This window comes from Pteropus alecto, unplaced genomic scaffold (assembly GCF_000325575.1).
Source record: "Pteropus alecto unplaced genomic scaffold, ASM32557v1 scaffold45, whole genome shotgun sequence".
NCBI lineage: Eukaryota > Metazoa > Chordata > Mammalia > Chiroptera > Pteropodidae > Pteropus > Pteropus alecto.
The window spans coordinates 26,055,152-26,075,298 of NW_006442491.1; the positions used below are offsets into that span (position 1 = coordinate 26,055,152).

A 20,147-nucleotide genomic window follows, 5' to 3' on the forward strand; every position below is an offset into this window, starting at 1 on the left:
AGTTTGGAAAATGAAGGTGGCTACAAAGCTGGCCAGTAGGCAGCACAAACCACCTGTTTTGAGGACCTGCCCTCATGCTCCTGTACCTCGAGGTCGGGTTTTGAGAAGCCACGGTCTATAGCCAAGTGCTAGTCGCTGGGCTGGGTCGAGTCCTCCATTGCTGACCTAAGAAAGAGATCCTTCTGAGACTTCCAGACCAGACAAATGAACAGTAAGTCTTACAAAACACCATTTTAAGGAATCTGGTGTAAATGAATCGAGCATAAAGTTTTCCAGAGGGTGTGTGACTCGACTGTTTCTTTTTTTCCAGCACCAATTTTTCCGAGTCTAATTAAGTCAGATCTGGTTTCTGAGGCTGAGGGGTCCCAGACAAGTATCACAAAGGCTAGAGTGTTCCAACCTCGACCTGGTGGGACCGAGGGGTCTCCCCCAGCTCTGTTCTGTGATTGATGACATAGATCTGCAGCCTTCTGCTGGCTTTCATTAGGCAGACTGGATGCCAGTGTCCCTCTACCCAGTAACCAAGATACTCTGATGACAAATGAGGTCACTTATGGCAAACATACACAAAACACTAAAACACTAGCCTCGTGTACTGGGCTACCTGTACTCCCCTGCTCTTGTCCACGGAGGGAGGTAGCATCTACTGGGGCAGGTTCTGAGGTCGAGTGAAGCCAAGACTTTTTCCTACTTATTCTGCATAAATTCCTCCTCTACCCGGGAGGACTCTCTCAAGATTTGACAAGAGCTCTGCCAAACCTATAATACAACCTTAATTGAAAAATCTGTAGCAGAGGATTCTCAGGCCTTATAGAAGATGTCCCACCCCTCCTACAGGTTATTTCTCTGCCATCTATTGGCACCTAGCAAGGATTCAGCAAGGGAGGGGGGACAACTGCTCTGTCTCACTGAGACTTCAGTACTTTAAGGCCAGCCTCATCGATAACTTTCTCACACAGCCCTTCTGGGGCCTGAGAAGCAATGCTTTCCAAAGCTAAGAACCACATGAGGTTCTTAACAAGTCTTAAGACTGTCAGCTAGGGAGGCATCTCTGTGTTTTAGAGACCTGCTCCAACCCATAGAGGTCTAGTGGCCCCCTGAAGTCTCAGGTGACTGGTGGACTTCTGGACTGGGGCTTAGGGAAGTGGCATTGTCGAGGCATTTGGGCCCCAAGTGTGGGAAGTTGTACTGCAGCCCCTTCTCTTTAATCAGATGCTCTGGTAGGTTGAGACGTAGGTCAAGTACATCCTCCTGAATGAATATTTAACAAGCCCCCAACAGGGTAGGGTATACCTAGGAAAGACTGGCTTCCTATGAGCAAATGAGTCATTCAGAAAGTGCCCAGGCAGCTAGAGACACTCAAGTGCCACTCAAGTCCTCACGTACAAATTTGACTTTTCAACTTTTTTTTTTTTTTTTTTTAAATCCAGGATCAAGACCACAGACAATTTATTATGTAAGACATGGGGTGAAGAATGATAGAGGGAAATTATGGCTGTGAGTGACATGGAAGTCGATGAAAAGGCTCAAGTTTGTTGACGAGTTTAAATTTGGCTTTTGCTCTTGGAAATGTCAAAGTAATGATAAGAAGCACTTATGCCTTACAGAGCAAATAATCCACAAAGTGTCATTTTCATTTTGCAAACAGGGACACAATAGCAGTCAAATATATAAGCCTAAATACCCAGAGTTAACATACAGGTTCGATAAGCTGTAACAAGGGAGTTAGCATGCTGGTGGGTTTTTAAATCAAATCCATTTTGAACCCTGTGACCTACTGGAGGTTCTAAGTGGAACCTGGGGAAAGCAGCTTTTCCATACAAAACAAGGACGACGACGACAAAGAAAACCCAGGCTCTGCTGGATGTCTATAATACTCATTTGCAGTAAGGCTTTCAAGATACATGAATTTTTATAGCATTTGTATTTTAAGGATTTAGGGCAAATACATTTTTTTTTCTACTTGATAAAAAGAAAATTAGTACTTAAAAGGTTCAAAAATATATCGATTGAGTGATTTTTTTTTTTTACATAAATAAATTATATTGATTTTTTTAGGATTTAACAGCTGAAAAAACCCTTTCTGCTTCCACTGGAGGCAAAACTGAACAAAATGTTAGTTAAATAGAGAGCAGCATTTCTAAGAAATCTGTTGTCAGCATTATAGACCATCTATGCTACAAAGATGTCATCGAATAGGATCTGTTCAATTACTGGATTCTTTCTTCTTATATGATCAGTTAAAGGATTTCTGATTTATATCTCTGATTCATAAAACTGGGACTCCACTTTTTGAAAATACATCTGATTGATTTTTCGGTCACGATTTAACAGACTTCTTTGAGATGCTCATTTTAACATTTACATAATTTATAATCCCAAATGTATAAAAGACAATGACAAAAGCATCATAAATAAATAATGCGAACTGAAATAGTTATGTCAAACATTTGGACCTTCTGATAAATTAGCAAAACTGTAACAGAAAAAGTAAAAAATACAGTAAATTGTGACAACAAAAAGTGAAACTGGTACTAGTAACACTTCCAACATTTCCAACGGTCCTGCACAGCCCTGTGCCCCCAGAGTACTGAACCTTGGGCTTATTTCAAGTCTCAGAGTGTGAACTGTCAGTGAAGAGAGATCATCAGAAGGGATGGAACATGAGTGGGAAGGCGAAAGGAAATGGGTTTAAGTGCTGCTCACGCAGGCTCTTCTCAGCTTGGGAAGCTGAGGAAGAAGGGAACATAATGTTAATTTGCAACAGTCTCGACTCACGTGACGATTTGGGATCTGCGTCCAACTGTAAAATATAAACTGAATGGAGAAAAAAATAGAAGCGAAACGCTTTTCACAGTCATAGTATAAAAGGTGGCACACACGTTTTGACAACCTCAAATAACTCGGACAAAAGGACCTCGTAAGTGTAAAAAGTGTTGAATGACTATTTTCTCGCAGGCTCCAGAAAGAGCCTGATTCTTGGTGAAGGAAAGCACAAAATAAAAACCCCTCGGGCCCTGGCAGTGGCTAGAACAATCCTTCAGAGACTGAGGTGAGCGGAGTGCTAGTCGTGTGTGCTTGTGAGCAGCGCGTGCCGCTCGCCCGCCCGCTGCCGGCAATCGCTCAAGGTGTGTAACGCTTCCTCATACTGAGAATCATCTTTTGACCTGGGAGACAGAGAATACGCATGTATAAAATAATGCCTAGTCAGTATTCTTGCTGCAAGAGTCTGAAAAACCATGAAGGGGGAAGTCACGTTACTAACAGTAGGGATTCTGTTTTATAAAGAAATGAATATATGCAGTTTCAACCATTAGTTATAATACTTCTGTCTACACTACTCATTTAGTAATCATGATAAAATAGGGAAATATTTTAACTAAAAATATGCACCAGCGCTTCCTTTTTCTGTGCTTTTTGGTTCCCCATTACATTCTTCCCATTCAACACGGCTCATGGAAAAAAAAGACCTACTCTGTGTCTGTCCTCGGGCCCTTCGATGCTAAATCCCCAGACAGCTTTCTTATGCCATTTTTCCTCCTCAAATAAGTGGGAAACTTGGAAGAGAAGGGGGTAGGGCGTGTCACCAAGTACTGTATTAACTACGATTGCTGGAATGAACAACTGGATAACAGAATGAGAATTCTGTGCCTCCTAGACTAGGTCGACGACACTTATCTAATGAAGTGGCAAGACCCTGCGACTATTAACATCTGTCACCATAGTTCTCAGACAGGAAATCAGGTAGGTAATATTACTTATGGAAACACAGGTTCTTATGAAGGTGAAGTGAGGGAAGTAACAAACTTTTATGGGATAAGAAACTTACAAGTCACATCATTTCTTAAATGAAAATGTTCTAATTGGTGTCACTGTTGGAGTCTTTGAGGCCCCCGTCCCCGGCCTGTGCCGCATGTTCTCTATCTGAGGGCACAGGTGCCCTGGACTCGGGGCAGTTCTGCTCGCTGCCTGGCTCCCTTTCCGAGCCGGGAGCAGGCTCTGGGTTGGGGTTCAGGCTGTCCCCTTTTGTTTTCTTCTTCTTCCTCTTCTGGTTCTCCAGCCCTGCTATTTCAGAGTGTCTGGCCTGCTGCATGGCGGGCAGTGCCATGCCCATGCCAGGAGAGAGAAACATGGATGGGTAAAGGAGTCCGGGAGACACTCCTGGGATAAGAAATGGGTTAAAAGCCACAGGGCTACTCGTAGTTATTGCAGGTTCGGACTGATCGGAATACGGACTAGGCGCAGGCTTGTCTTCAGCTAAAGTGTCCGTTTTTACATCATGGCTACTTGGCTTGTCTTCTGCAGTCTTTTCGGTCACGGAAGTACCACTTTTTGTTGTGCTTGACAGAGGCGCTGGAGCGGTCGAAGTGCAGGTAGTTGCCATGGGGGCATTGAGGAGTCCCCCGACACCAAACATCTGGGGCACAGTGGCCATTCCCGGCAGCATCATGGGCAGCATGCTTAAGGTGCTTTTGACCTCCTCCCCTGTGGGCATTGTGGCAAAGCTGGCCGGGAACCCCACCAGCCCCGTGAGGGGGATGCCTGGCATATTTCTCATGTTCTGCAGCCCTACCAGGTCCATCCCGGCAATCAGTCCGTTCATGAACAGTGGCCCCATTCCAGAGGGCGAGTCCGCCACGATGGCCGGAGCCTTCAGCAGCTCACTCCGAGGCCGCCGCCCCCTCCTGCGGGGGCCCGCGTCTCGAAGAACGGGCTCAGTCAGGGTGGGACCAAACTTGTTTTCTGGGAGAAACCCCTGAAAAGGACAAAGAAACATAAGATGTTGAAGGTTACCGGGCGGCAGGTGACCAGTTGGGGTTCCTGCACCGGCTAGCCCGTCCCCGCTCCGCAAAGGATCCCCGCATGGCGGCACCTGCTGCCTGCCTGCCCGGGGTCGGACCGCTCTCTTGCCTAAGGGTTTCCCTCTTCAGAGGCCGGGGAGCCTGTCGCCACCAAGCAGTGGCTCCAACATGCTCACCGCGCACAAGGAGCGTTGCCCTGCAACTGTCGGGGCTGGGATGGGAACTAGAGACCGGCACTGAAGACGCCCAGGTCTTAGTCAACTCTTTATAAAAGGATTTTATTGAAGCATAATTGACATAACAGAATATTAGTTTCAACTGTACAAAGGAAAACCCATATGGAGCGCTTCATGAATTTGCGAGTCATCCTTGAGCGGGGGCCGTGCTAACCTTCTTGGAGTTGTTCGATTTCAGTGTACCTGCTCCGAAGCGAGCACAGTCGAGACTCCTGTGGCTGCAACCCTTTGACCACATCCCAACATTCATCCTCCCCATGACACAGGAAGGTTTCCATTACAGCCACAAAGCAGAGTAGGTAAGAGTTTTGCAGCAGACAGACCTGATCCTCCAACCTGACTCTGTGACCCTCTAGGTGTGGGACTCGGGCCAAGTCAGTTAACATCACAATCCCGGAGAGAAAGGACAATGACACCTATCTTGTAGGGTTACTGAAAGTGAAGTGTTTAACACATTACTTGACCCACAGGAAGTAGTCCCACTAAAGAGACAATATTAACTGTGTACGTGCCCCACTCCCCCTGGACCCCGAGCTCCTGGAGGGCAATGGCACTGACAGTCTACGAGTTTGTTGAGGAAATGAAAGCATTCTTGACTACCATTGGGAAAATGCATCAAAGTAAGTGATGATATGGTTTCTCTTAAGGGAGACAATCTATTTTTCCTCTGTTTAGAGGTTTACTTTACAGTTTTCTTAGGAGAGAGATCCAGAATTAAGCTCCATGTGGGTTGAACTAATTGTGCCTGGGACTTACGGCTACGCTTGCACACAGGTCACCTGGCACCACACATCTGAATACTTCATCATGACACATCTGGATGACTTTGCTACAGAGAACCACAAAGGAGAACCTACTGCTTTAATGTATCAGTGATGGCGGGCAGCGTGGCAGGAAAAAAGTGCCTGCCTGGGAGTGGGCTTGCAGCAGCCACGCACGCTCCTTCCTGTGACTGTCACTCAGGAGCTCAGCCGGGCAATAAGGATGCAGCAAGAACCTGCCCTTGAACCTGCACTCCCGGGGCTCAGTCTGGATGCAGAGAGAATTAAAGGAACCACTGCAAGTATGATGCATCTAACTCTGACTGTGTTTCAAAAATGGCGACGATAATCCCTATGTAAACAAAGACACAGTTCCCCACGGAAAGGGAGAGATTTCTTCAGAACTCAGCGTCTGAAGCGCCTGCATTTCCCACCAGTCGCTGCTGTCATTTAGCTTCCCAAGGGGATACATGTCCACAGTGTGAGGGCAATGGTACCTCCGCGGTTAGGCAGTCTCAGTCTTCTCTGTATAAGGAGCATAAAGAAAAAGCCCTTCCCGGGGGGTGGGGGGTCCCTGGGGAGCCACTTCCCCTGGAGCAGCCACACCGAAGGGGAGCGGTTCTAACTGTGCCCGGTCCTCCCGGCGGTTCCCGTCACAAAGCTAGTGCTCTTCCATCACCTCCTCTTTGATCACAGCAACGTGAAACATTCAGAGTGGCCTCAAGGGATCCATAACCCTAGATTGCCTCGGGACACAGGGCACCATTAGGGCTGAAATGTGGAGACAGGGCGGGAGGTGGGAGGGCTCGGCACGGAGGCTGGAAGACCCCATGCTTCTCTATGGTTGCCTCTGTTTTTTCAAAATTCTTAGGTATTTGCATAAAACCTTCCCTTCCTGCGAGTCTGGAGCAAGCGAGGGAGCAGGGACCTGGCGAGAAGCGGCGGAGACCTCACCAGCGCACGGCCTCCTTGTCTTTGAGGCTCAGAGGCAGAGCCAGCTGTGCTCCTCTGCAGAGCATATTGAGAGCAAGAAAAGAGTTAAAGATCTCACCCAGAGATACCAGAGGGGCCAGAAAAATCCTTTTATTAGGGCCAGGAGTCCTAGATCATATGCAGAAAGAAGTCGGGGAAGCTTAGGATATCTTAGGGCTGAGACTGGTGACCAGGCCTGAGAGCAGTTAAGAAATCTCTTTACAACCTTCCCAAGGACGCTTACTTTGAACTTTAATCCAGTTGCTCTGGTGTTTCCATTTGGTTCACCACCTCTCTTCTCCCTCAACTGTTAAGTCAAATCCTTAGAAAATCCAAAAGATCTTTGCTTAAGGGGTCGTCAGTCACAGAGACAGGGTTAGTTAGTGACACCGGCTTAGGTTCTCAATGAGCTGTGAGTACACACGTGTGTGACGGGCTCCAAAATGAGAAGCAGCTGAGATGCACGGGTTCCCAGGGTAGTGAGGCTGCCAGCGGCAAGGCGAATTGGCTAACAGTGCTGCGCCCGCAGGGGGCGGCGATCACGGGAAGAGCAGTGGGAGTGCCAACCGAGCATGAGACAGGCACCGAGCCGAGGGCTCCAAGCTGCCGTTAACCATCACACAGACCCCACCGGGCTGCACTGTGCTATCGCAGCCATGTTGTAAGGACTTTACGGAGCCACAGACAAGTGAAAAGCGGGTGCACCTGGACGTTTCCGAGTCTCCAGAAATGCTACTTTTGAAGTTCTACTTGTTTCCCAAAGAATATTAGAGAAAAACCAGGTCCTCATGGGCAAAAAGCATTATGATGGCCAACTATGTTTGCCTGAGGAGACACGCTTCTCAAAGGCCTTGTTTTAGGAGAGCAGGAGAGGGAGGAACCTCTGATATTGTCATGTTTTGTCCTCCTTTCTCACAAATTGCGGAGCAGGAATCCGCCCGAGGGCACAGTTGGTCCGGCTCTGTGGCCCCAGCCCAGGGCTCCTTGCATGCGACCCACCACGTCACACCCCCCTTTTGCTCCCACTAGTGCCTAGCCGCCTGTGACCTGCATGGCCACTTTGTCCTGGAGTGTGCTGGGCTGGCTGCTCACTCTGGACTGGGGATGACAGCTTGGGGAGCACTTCCTGCCTGGTTCCTGTTTCTGAACACAGGCAGTAGGACTTGATGGACTGCGGCCAGGCTACAAGCATCATTTCTCACCAGTCTATCTTGAGCCCATTAAAGAAAATCACCTCAATGTGGACTACAGCGCAGCACAATCTCAGGCCCCTGCTGGGCATAGCCTTCAGCCCGGGGCCCCGGCCGGGGTAACCGCAGCTCGACCACAAAGCTTTGCCAAGCCCTCCTGCCTGCAGCCCACCCACAGCAAGAGCCAGGGAAAGGAGCTGGGGTGTGTGCTTTTCCTTTATGCCCACAAATGTCCCTTATAACTCTCCTCACAACTCTCCGGTGGAAGGGCATGTGCGATCTTAGAAGTCTTTCTCTGGGGAAGAAAAACCCAGAGCTTTAAGAATAACGCCCCCATCTTACTTTCAAACAGTCTGCTATAAATCAGACATTCTTTAACAGACTTTATTTTGAGCTCATCAGGGCGTTTAGGACCGAATGGCAGACTTGAGTAAGACAGCGTGCATCCTGCAGGGCCTTTGGTCTCTCTGGCCCTGCCTGCTAAATTCGAGTCGCACTCATCAGGCATCAGGATGTCCAAAATGTCCCTTCCTTGCTCTGAGAACCACCGACGCAGAGAGAATGCTGGGCCCTTTCGGAACTGGGAACTTGCCAAGAAGGCATATGCTGGCCGCCTTCTCTTCTCCCCTCAGAGTGGGAGAGCAGCAGCAGAGAGGCCCCAGGCGTGAAGAGCGCTGCGCTCTTCAAGAAGCGCGCCGCGCTGGCAGAGGAAGTCGGCTCTCACCACTTCCTGTGGGAGGAGGGAGGGTGAGTTACTCTAGCCACCCAGCTGCTGCCCACCCCAGTCAGATGCCCCTCCCAGCAGCTCTGCGACCACACACAGCGGCCCAGTCTCACTGCGGGCTTTGGCAGCTCTCCCTCCTGGTAATTATACCCTGGGAGCAAACCTGCTTCCTCTTCCAGGGGAGGCCTGGGGAGAGGGCAAGGAGAGCGAGGAAGAAGAGAGGCCGACATTCAGCGACACTGGAGGCAAAGCTGCTTTTCCACAGGATGACTTGGGCATTTATTCCAAAGCCTGCAGATACCAACTCTAAAACTTAATGCATGAGCAGAGGTGGAGAAGGTGGAAACCAAAACATCCCCTACTCTTCCCAGGGAGTTCGGCCAACAAACATCCACTGAGTGGAACTTAACCAAATGCAGTATGTAGATCCTGATTTTAAAAATCCTAACAACAATAACAACAACAAAAATACAAAAACTAGCTCTAAAAACATTTTGGGGACAACTGGGGAAATCTGACTATAGATTTAGATATTATTAATATTAACCTGTGCAATCATGATAATAGTTACATAGGAAAACGCATGCCGAAGTATTCAGGGGTGACGTATCATGTCTGCAATTTACTGTCAAACGGCTTAGCAAGAAACAAACAAAAAACTACACACACACAGTACATATGTGTGCGTACATACATTTAATGAGCAACCACTATGCACTGGGCCTTCGGAAAGCTGAATCCCTCTGCAGTGTGTGTGATACTAAGTCTGTGACATCCAGCTGAGCTGCAGCACACACAGCAGAAGGGGCTGAAGGGAGGCTGAAGTTCCTTGTGGGGTTTGAGTCTGTTTTAGAAGAAGTGGGTAGGGTCTCTATGGGAGAGAGAGCGTAGCACACCCTGGAAGGCTCCTGCCCCAGGAGGGGCCGTGGGAGACATGGTGACAGGGTTAGGAACGAGCCTTCAGGGAGCTGGAGCCAAGCTGAGCGGTGCAGTCAGGGCTATGCTGGCTCTGCCCCGGGGGAAGGCCAAGCCGCCCTGAGGACCAAGAAGACAAGTGCTTCCTGTTCTTGCCTTCCTGCAGGAAAAGGGCCTCCGAGGCAGGGACTGTGTTTATCTAACAACGAAGGGAAAGTGCATCTCTGGTAAGAGGCTGACTTGCAAGAACAGCTTAGAAATGGGTTTTCTGGCAAGGGGTCAGCGTCTGCTGGGAGTTATGCACATTAATTTCCAGAGAACATGAGGGAAATTGTTAGACATGTAGAAAGACATGAGAAAGCCAAGGGGGAAACCACATGGTTTTTCTGACAAGTCTCTAAACCAATAGCTCAGAGCCTACAACAAAGCAAAAACTGGAGGTCTCCACGGAACGACGCTCAATGATACGAGCAGAATGTGGGGAGGTAGCGTGAGGGGTTGAGAAAGACAGATGGGATAAAAACGAAGCTGAATCGGTTCGTACAGCACAGGCAGGTCTAAGAAAAGGGGTGGGAGGGACATTTTCCAAGAATAAAGCAAGAGAGGGGAAAAGGGCACCTTTTGCAATGTGACAAACTTTCTAACAGGCAGCCCCTTGGAGACCCCCGGCCAGGCCTCTCCTCACAGTGGCCGCAGATGAGTTTGCAGAGCTGCTAGAAAGAAGACGCATCATCCAGGTGACAAAAATCAGGAACAAGTTCCTTGAGGACATTAAGTAACAATTTCCTTCTGCAGGAGGAGGAGGAGGAAATGACTAGAGTGGGTGGTCTTTCAGAGCTAAAAAAAGAAATCACACATCCAATTTTGCTAAGAAGGGAGGTCCGACCCCAGGAAAGCCCAGCGGGCAGAGAACTGAGAAGGCATCCAGGAAAGCCTGCGAGTTTAGGGGGCGACCCAGGAAGCGCGGATCCCCAAGAGGGTCTTCAGAGACTCCCCATTTGGGCAGAACGTACTTTCAGGAGGTTAAAAACACATGTATAATTTTCCCAAGTTCAACACATTTTCACGTTGAAATGTTATTACCGCCCCCTAGAGGTTGTGAATTTTCTATTCCAAATTTGTACTCATCTGTAAACTATAATTAACTCATATTTGTTACACTAGAAGTATTTTGCAGATGTCTTTGAAGTCTCTTCCAGACTCATGATTCTATAATAGGAAAAGGGCCATGCTTGGAGTCAGCTGTTTTTCATTGCCAGTGAGGCCGGACTAGGAAGAAACGTCTTAAATGGTAGCCAGAAAAGCTTAGATTAGAAAATGAAAATTTCCAATTACGAAGTTTGTTAACACTGGAAACAGACTCCTGATGAGTTAAGGTATTTTTTCCTCTGAACTCTCTACAAAACATCAAGCTTTGGGAATGGTTTAAGTACAAACTTAAACCAAACGTTTTGGAGGTAGAGGTTGAAAACAAATGACCATGGGCGGTCACACTGCTGCTCGAGACAGCCCAGCACCGCTTATCACCACTACCAACTTCCTGTGACGGTCCCATCCGCTTGGAAAATGGCAGGGAAACCCACTTCCCAGCAGAGCTTTCTCCCCACGTCGGCAAGGCTGGGCTCCACCAGAACACGTCCCTCTTTCTTACCCTCAGTCCTGGCTCCTTGGGGACAGTAGGAACCCTCTCTTCCCCACTCAGAGAGCTGACATCTAATTTTCCAGGTTCCTTACAGCGTGGCCTCCTCTGCTTTGGTTTGTCTGAAAAATTCTAGGAGGCAAATGGAAACCAACGTTACAAAACGTTCTGTTACCGTCTTCTGATGAGGGTGGCGCTTTTCAGCTGGTTTTGTATTCTTCTCATTGGCGGCTCTCTGCACAGGCCCCGGCCAGGTTCCTGTGAAGGAGATGGCGCCTCGGCGCTCACCTAGGCTCTCCTCTCGAAGCGACAGCACTTCTGCAGCAGCAAGCTGGGGCCCAGGCTGTGTGCGGCCCCTGGCCCTCCCGACGAGGATGCCTGGGCACTGCTTAATCCCTGGCCCTTTCCTCTTCATTATTTTCTCAGATTCTGTCCCCGCTGCAACCTATGTGGCGGGCTCTGTCTCTGGAAGGTGTGCATCTGTGAATGCATCCCCCTCCTCTTCTTGTGAGCTCTCTACTTCCGTTTACTATAAGTTACATGTACCCAGGACAAGGATGGTGGTGGGTAGAGGTGCAAATGAGGAAAGGGAAACCAAGAAAAAACACCTGTGCTCAGGAGCCCTCTCCTACAGATTTCTCATCTGAAGGACTTAGGGCAAAGGTAAGAGGACTCGAGGAAAAGTCCCAATGCAGTACCCGTAAAACTAAGACGACATCCCTCCCTGCAATGCGGAAACATATTAACCTAAAAAGAATACACAGGAACACTTTCACAAAGGGGCAGCGTTTATGCAACCTGAAGATCTCTTTGTGAGCTTACAATATTGTGGATAATTCTGGGGGGTTTGGGGGGCTGAGCTTAGGCCAGTTCTGTCCTCATTAGGTTTTACATGTCTACTTCTTGGCACAGTGTTCTGACATGAGCTGTAATTTTTCTTTTTCTTTTTTTAACTCTCAAATGATGTTCTCAGTTGACATAGATCTCTCCCAGACTCCCTGGTCTTCCTGGTCTCCCTCAACATACTCCATTTCAAGAATGGCACCAAGTTCGCAGAAGCAGACAGTAATGTCAGGCAGCACCAACACACACTTACTGCTCCGAAGCCAGGAACGTCTAAGGAGTAGTCATCAGCCTGCTGCCTCAGCCAGTCAAGCAGACTCTTGCTGGGAATGGCCTTCTCAGCCTGGCTGCCAGCTGCGGGGGCCGGCTCAGGGGCCGCGGGGGCAGGCACTGGCCCTTCGGGGTGTGAGGTGCTCAGGGGGGCCTGGCCTGGGTCTTCATGGACTTCCTGGACGAAGGGAAAACAGTACGTGCAGTCAATCATGACAGAGGAAAACTAGTTTCTAAGAGGAAAACATACAAGGCGTTCTTCAAATCCTCCCGTCTATTGCCATGTGACTGTTACTCTGCTGGGTGCTGTCCACCCTGCTGACCCCCACGGGAGCTCTTGCACGTGCTGGGCGTTCCCTCCACCTGAACGCTCCTCTCTCCCCTTCGTGTCGACTTGGTGAACTTCAATTCCATCCTGTGCACCCAGGTTCAGTGGTACCTCCTTTGTCACTGTCAGTGACAGTCCCAGGCAACACGGTCCACTCCATAACCTGTTCCCCCCAGCACGCTTCACAGGTTTGTTCACGTGACAAAAAATGCCATTTGCTTACCTATTTCTTGCTCTACAGTTCGAATGCCTGTCTTACTCATCTGTATTTCCAATGGCTATGATCAGGTCTACAGATAAAGTACAATGTCCATGCTAAATAAATGTTTGCATAACAAATTTTTAAAGATACTCTGAGGCCAAGGAAAAATTTTCAGTCATTCCACTGGAACTCTACGATCATTACAGAGAAACTGGAGCTTTGCACCTCTAAAAAATGAGACAACCTTCTGAAAAGCTTGTGGAATTGGGCAGGGAAAGAACCTGCCACTTTGGCTTCCCAAATTATACAGAAAGTCTAACAGAAAGACACATCCCAAACAACAGAGCCTAATAATAGAGCTCTCAAGCTCTAGAGAACAAAGTCCTTGGTTTGGTTCCCTGATCTGCCACTTACTAGCTGGATAATCTTAGACAAATCATTTAATGCTGGTAAGCCTCAGTTTCCTCATCTATAAAATGGGAATAACATTAACACCTTCACAGGGATATTGTGAGGATCACGTAGGACAATCACATAAAACCCTGAACACAGTGCCTGGCACAGAGTAAACACTCAATAAATACTGGCTATTACTATTCCTTTCAAACTATGAAAACATGAAATGTGATTCCTGTTTTGGAGCTGAAAAATCAATAAATGGGAAAAAAACAAAATAGAGAAGTGGTGGTCTCTGCCACATTAAGCATAGTCTACAGGGATCTCTCTCGGCCGGGTGTTCCTTTTCTGTTGTTTACAACAATCTCTGAGTGTAGCAGGTATTGGTGAAACCTCACAGCAACCCTCTGCAGTAGATGCTGGGGCACCCCCTTTACGGAGGAGCGATGTGAGACTCAGCGGTGGGCCCAGTGTCTCCCAGTGAGTCAAGTTGTAGAGCCAGGGCCAACATCCCAAAGTCGCTCTAGAAAGCCTGCTACCCCGAGGCAACCCTGCCCTAAATTCAACCCTGCTGTCTTGGTTTGTTAATTCAGTTTCCAGCAACTCTTCTGAAACAATGGAGGATGTGGGTTGTTTGTATTTGAAATGGCAAGGCCTCCTCCTGGGTCATTTCTCCAAGTTGCATGCAAATGAAGGGCCCTGAATGGGTTAATCCCTATCTATTTCTAGAAAAGATTGAGGGTAACTTATAACGAGGACATAACGAAAATAAGTAGGACAACTAAAATAGGGATAAAAGATCCACAAATCAAAAAATTTTCTGTCTGAGGAAGAAGTGTTTGTTGCTCAGTGCAGAAAGGTCAATGTTTTCACTTAATGGCCTCATACACCTACCAAGATTCCTGCCTGAAGAGTTTGATCCTTCAGAAAGATGAGGTCCATCCCTCCCTCAACATGTTTCCGTCTCCCTCTCCGCCTCCTTGTGGCAGCATCATCTCTTCTCAGGCTTCCGTTGACAATCTGTCCGGTCACTGGATGGATCAGGCCAGCTTGCAGAATCCCAGACAAGTCCATGCCAAGGGCTCCTTGAAGTGAACCGATAGCCCCAATCTTAGGGGTGCTGGCACTCACTGGGAAAGGAGATGTGGCTCCTGGGGACCCCTCAGACGTGCAGGAGAGATCTATTGCTGACTCCCCATGCCAGCCATTGAGGACGATGGGGGGGTGCCCATGGGTGGCAGAGAACTGTTCCAGGCTCCGAACTTTTGCATCCCTCTGCACCTCAAACTCGTAAGGACGTCTGTGCTTTTGCTCATCCTTTGTGAATACTGGAGCCAAGAAGCTCTCCTGTGAACACATGTGGCAAAAGAGGTTTGAATGCCACTTCTGTGGCTGAATGCCAGCTCTTTCTCCAATCCCAATTTCCTTGGGCCTACTATGATTTCTCATCATCTTCTTACGATTTGTTCTAAGTCAAAACCTTCTCAAACTTTAGCACCAAATCACCTAGATAGCTTAAGATGCAGATTCTACTTCAGTGGGCCTGAGCTTCTGCATTTCTAACAGGTTTCCAGATGCTGCTAACACTGCTATTCCACGAACTAAACTTAGAGTTGTAGGATTATAATATAGGGAATCTCAACTTCAGCTATACATCAGAATCAATTTTTTAAAAATTCCAATATTCGGTCCACACCCCAGATCAATTAAATCAGAATCAGTGGCTTTTCAGGATCCCCAGTGTATTTCAATGTGCAATCATGACTGAGGCCCAGTGTGCCAACAACGTATCTCAAATTAATCTTGACTTTTGAATTTATAAAACTCACTCCTGGCTTTGATTTCCCTAATTTCTATCAGCTGCCATCGTTTCCTCAGTCCTCCAAGTCCTGAGCACACAGATCCATTCGTGCCTCTCTTTATGTATTTATCAGGCACCGAATCGTGCCTGCTAGTTTTCTCCGCTTCTTTGGATCCACTCTGCCACTAGTGTATAGTCGAGAACCTTCTCTCTTTCTCGGGTCCACACATGGCCTCCCAGCTTCTGAGGCACTCCTCCTTCCTGACCCTTGTACCCCACGAAACTGCATACCACTCCAGCCGAGCTGCAGAACCTTGCTTTCATCACACAGTTCCCTGCTCTGAAACTTTTCAAAGCTCTCTGCTGCCTACAGGATAAAATCCAAATTCAATTAATACTAATGTCTCTACCAAAAAAAAAAAAAAAAATCCTATCTGTTCAGTAAATATTTCTTGAATGACTCAGCTGAGAAGTGCAAAGTGTCCCTCATTCTTTGTTTCATGGTCAACACCATTCTTATGGCCTCACCTTCTGGATCTGGGCCACCAATGCTGCACCGTTGCTGAAGCTGTGCTCCGATGCTTCTGGCTCTGAGAGGCTGCTTCGAGACCCGGCACTGCTGGTTAACAGAGGGGTGGGCAGTGTACCTGAGGGCTCATACTGCTGGCTGGAGGGCCACTTCCCCTTTAACACTACATGGCAGATATTATCTAGGCGGTTGATTATCACACGATCCTGTTAAAAAAAAAAAAAAAAAAAAAGGACAAAAGCTCTGAGAAAAAGTATCAAAAGTACCAGGTTACCCAAATTCACAAAGTCCCTTAAGATCAAGGGTCAAGTTTTCTAACCAGAATGAGCTGATAGAAAAGAGTGCATTCAAATGTACGCACTTACATAAGCCTTAATCTAAACTTCAAAGTCTGAACAATGAAAATTAAAGCCACAGTGTGGTAAATACAAAGACAATTTGACACTTGTCTTATGGTCTAAGTAGTCAAGTGCATATACCTTTAATGTTCAAATGCTACAATACTAATACCTTTAAAAGATATTAAACATTTCTCTGAATCTGTTACTCGGAAATACTCTGCAAAGTAAAAATAAATGATTCAAAGCTGAGGATGCTTTAAATCAAAGCTGAGAATGCTTTTGCCTATGAACACACATGTGGCAAAAGAGGTGTGAATGCCACTTCAAACTCTGGGAGATACCTTTGGCCACTCAGAGAAGGAGTATAGGGTTTTTTCCTGGAGGAGCTGAGCGATGGTGGGGGCCCGAGCCTCCTGCAGGTCCTCCCCGATGTCTCCTGTGATGCCCGATGTCGAGCTCTTGCTCTCCTCCTCGGAGTATTTCCCTGGATAATCTGGGAAGAAATGTTAAAAAAATTAGATACTTGGGAGAGAGTAGTGATCTGACAAATCAGGACATATGATCTTTTCTTTTTTAATTAGCCCATTCTGTGCTAATTTATTTTAAACTGAATATTAATTACCAGGCCTTCTCTTTCCAGAAGAACCACATCAGTTAAGCCATAAAGGTAGAGGCTGCTCTACGGCTACCAATACAAACCATCTGATAAGAGTCTGCGTCCACATCCCAACAAAAACAACAACAAAAGAGAAAGGATGTTTTTCTGTGTATTCAAGAGTGAGGAGATGAACGACCACAAAGAGGCTTTCACATGTGGTGTAGTGGGGAAGAGGAAATTAAACATTATAATACTTTGATACATTTGAAGAGACAGTCTATGAAATGTACAACAGCAAGAGACTGATATTTATGAAAAGGATGAAAACTCATGAAATTTACAACAAAAGCAAAACAAACCTGATTCATGTAAAAAAAAAAGATGCAAATGAACCTAAAACATTTAAATTATTTCATTGATGGAAAGAAATGACAATGTAACTCATTCTCTCCAGCTTCAGTGGTGAAAGTTTATCATCAATGTGAAATGGATCTTCAAAGATCCACTGACCAGCAATAACAGGGAGTGGACAGAGGGCAGCAAAATGCCCAGGGCAGGAACTTTTTTTCTAGGTGAAACGACCAGGCACGTGTACCCTCTGACAGGTGGAGATTTCACTTCTGACTGGACAGCAAGTCTCTTAGGGAGCTAGAGACCCCTCGCCACGAATGAGGCCTTGCTAGGTCAGTGGATTCAAGGACAAAGACAGGTGTGGCCTTGGCCCACAAAATTTTACAGTTCCATCGGGGAAAGACAGTCAGGAAAATAGGGAATACAGGAAAACGGCAATAACAAATGAGTATCTGAAATCAGAAACCACGGTGAGTGCTGCAGAGGGAGAGACAAGGTGCCGGGCCAGAGTGCGGGTGGGCGGGGGGAGAGGGCCTCCTGGAGGAGAGCGCGCACCCAGGAAGATGAGAAAGCAACGGGGACGGGCATCCTGGACATGCTGAGGGATTAAGACACGTCCAGGGAAGCAGCACAGACATGAGGCTGGAGGGGCAGAACCTTCTAGATCACGCTGAGTCCTGTAGGCCACAAAAGAAAATATGGATTTTACTCTGGACCCAATGGGGAGCAACACTGAAAGGTTCTAAGCAGAAGAGCTGGATTTATGTTTTAAGAAAAAGCAAAATGATGTGAGAAAAACCCCTTCTACCCCAAATTTCGCAGGGCTGACACTGGCCCCAAAGGACATCGGTGTGCGAACAGTTCCTCCCTAAAGCACACTCCTCTATACCATGCTCACTGGACTGAGTTTCCAAGGACTATATGGGGATTTTCTCTACCCAAGGGTTCAAAAAGCAAAGTGAGTTTTATAATTCAGCACATGGCAAGCATCCACCATGGCCTGGGGTGAGGAGGGTGGGCATGGACGTAAACTAGCTCCTCCTGGGTTAGCTGGGGCTATAAGCTACTTTCAGTTCAGCTTCTCTGTCCTTATCCTATCCTAGCTCGTGTGTCAAGTTAAATTTGGGTTCGGAAGACTTCCCAAGATAATCACTCGTCACAGTGACTTAAACCAAAGGTTGGGTAATCACGGTATTTCTATTCCTGCAAAGCAGATAAAAAAATCTCAGGGTCATCTAGATTCTTAACATTTTAAAATTCCTTCTAACTTGAACCCTTATCTAAGGTTTCCCTATTTAAAAAAAGATCGAATCTATGTGTACTTTTGTTGAGTTACTTTTATTTTAATTTCTGCTGAGTTACTAAAAGGAATCTAAACCAAATGCACCAACATGAAATCAGAGTTTGGCAATGACACAAATAAATGGTACTATTTTTGTTCGCCTTAACCAAGATTACATTTGTTTGTATTTTTGTGGCGTTCCTGAGAAATTACACCTACGTTAAGTTGCAGGCTCCTGAGATTCCCTGGTTGTCCTGCTCTTCTACTTAGTTTAAAGCACCTAATCTGGTAGAACAAACCCGTTCTCCTTGATCCCACCTCCAGCATCTATCGCGTAAGAAGTACACGGCCTCTGTCCCAATCACATGGCTGATGCAGCCAAGGTGCTTCGACTGTCTACAATCATCCTGTTTTCTGGAATGACCAGGGTTAAGCTGTCTTATTTTCACACCAAGGCCTGGGACCTTCGGTTTTAAACACATGGTTAAGTGTAAGCAGATCCCTTTCAGAAGCCGTAAATCTCTTAGCCCTCCCCACTCACTCCCACACCCTGCCATGTGAGAACTGATTATCCAAAGTACCACAAGGTCTCACATACTGTACCTTGACTATGGCAGTTTCCATCTCTATCATAATCGTCTTTGCTCTCAAAATCCACGTCTTCTGACTTGAGCTCACTTCCTTCAGGGGGATACACAGGGAAGCCTTTTTTCCCCTCTGCACTGTCTCTCCAAGGTTCCTTCAGAAGTTCATGCTTCACCGGAAATGGCTCTGACGGGATAGCAGTGAGCTCCCCCTCCACTGTGATATTATTAGTTTTGCTCTTGTACAGGTCTGGGTTATAACCCTTGGGCTTCTCCACTTGAAATTCATCACTCTCAAGGCCACGCGTCCACCTCTCCACGTGTTTGCAGTGACACTGACAGGCAGCTTGAGGAAAAGGCCCCTGCAGTCTGGGATTCTGGCTCACGGCCTCCAGGCTGCCCTTCCTGGCTTCTCCTATGTGGAAGCCTCGGCTCTTTTCCCTCGGGATATGAGCAGTGGGCTCTGTGAGAGGCAGAACCTCCGGCCCTCCCCTCAGGCCTGCTGCCATGTCTAGGCTCTCCTCCTCGTTTTCCTCCTCTTCCTCCTCCTCGTCACTGTGGTTCTGGCTCAAAATCAAGTTACTTTCTAAACTTTTATTTTCTAATAAATCAATTAATTGCTGCTCTGATGACAGGTTTCTTTTGGAGTCACAGACACTAAGATTACACATATCTACAAATCCACTTTCATTTCCTTGATCCAAGGAAGGGGACGCTAAGCACTTGGCTTCTAACTGCCCGATGCTTTCGGGTCTCTGCCCCGCCTCACTGCAGCAGAGGTCCCCTTCCCTTGAAAGAGACATCAACAAGTGTTTTTCATTTTTAATGTTCATTTGAGCTACTCCTGCTTCTAAACTATCCATAAAAGAGGGGCTTGACGCTATTTCTGCCTCATGGCCACCGGGCTGGCAGTCCCTGTCTCTGCTTGCTGAGATGGCAACGGCGTCTTTTCTGGATCCTATACTGGTACTTGGGCTCTCCTGAAGAGAGCCTGGCTCTCGGCTGAGCACCTTCTTACCATACATCATGCTCTCCAAGGACTCAGGCAGCAGACTTTCATCACGGGTGATGGAAATGACATCCTGAACTTTAGAAATAAAGTTTTCACAAGTCATGTCAGATAAGCTGCCCCTAGGTGGACCGAGATGATCATTTCGACCTTCTATTTTCCCTAGATTATCAGGTTCATTTTCAAGGGACTCTGAAGTCCTGCTCATCTGAGTGTATGTAAGAGATTCATACAGTTTGGAGCTGGTCTGGTAAAGGCAACAGAGACTTTCCGGTGCCTGGGTGTCAGGTCTTTTATGCTGGGCATAGTTTCTGTAGGCGTCCAGGAAGGACAGCTGGGGGTCGGTCATGATGTAATAATCAGTGCGGTTCAGA

At 47.3% G+C, this 20,147-nt stretch overlaps 1 protein-coding gene and 1 non-coding gene across 2 annotated transcripts in view; both read right to left on the reverse strand.

Annotated features, from left to right (window-relative positions):
• Positions 1 to 1,855: 1,855 nt before the first annotated feature.
• The window catches only part of CHD6 (chromodomain helicase DNA binding protein 6), a 175,004-nt gene continuing 156,712 nt past the window's right edge, over positions 1,856 to 20,147 (reverse strand). The window contains 7 exon segments of the mRNA XM_025039666.1: positions 1,856 to 4,756; positions 11,252 to 11,371; positions 12,336 to 12,530; positions 14,173 to 14,625; positions 15,608 to 15,814; positions 16,291 to 16,442; positions 18,784 to 20,146. Of these exon segments, the coding sequence (XP_024895434.1) occupies positions 3,860 to 4,756; positions 11,252 to 11,371; positions 12,336 to 12,530; positions 14,173 to 14,625; positions 15,608 to 15,814; positions 16,291 to 16,442; positions 18,784 to 20,146 (3,387 nt within the window). The 3' untranslated portion in view covers positions 1,856 to 3,859.
• Positions 5,135 to 5,239, reverse strand: LOC112471354. Its single transcript, XR_003043256.1, has one exon. It is a non-coding gene; the product is annotated as a U6 spliceosomal RNA (small nuclear RNA).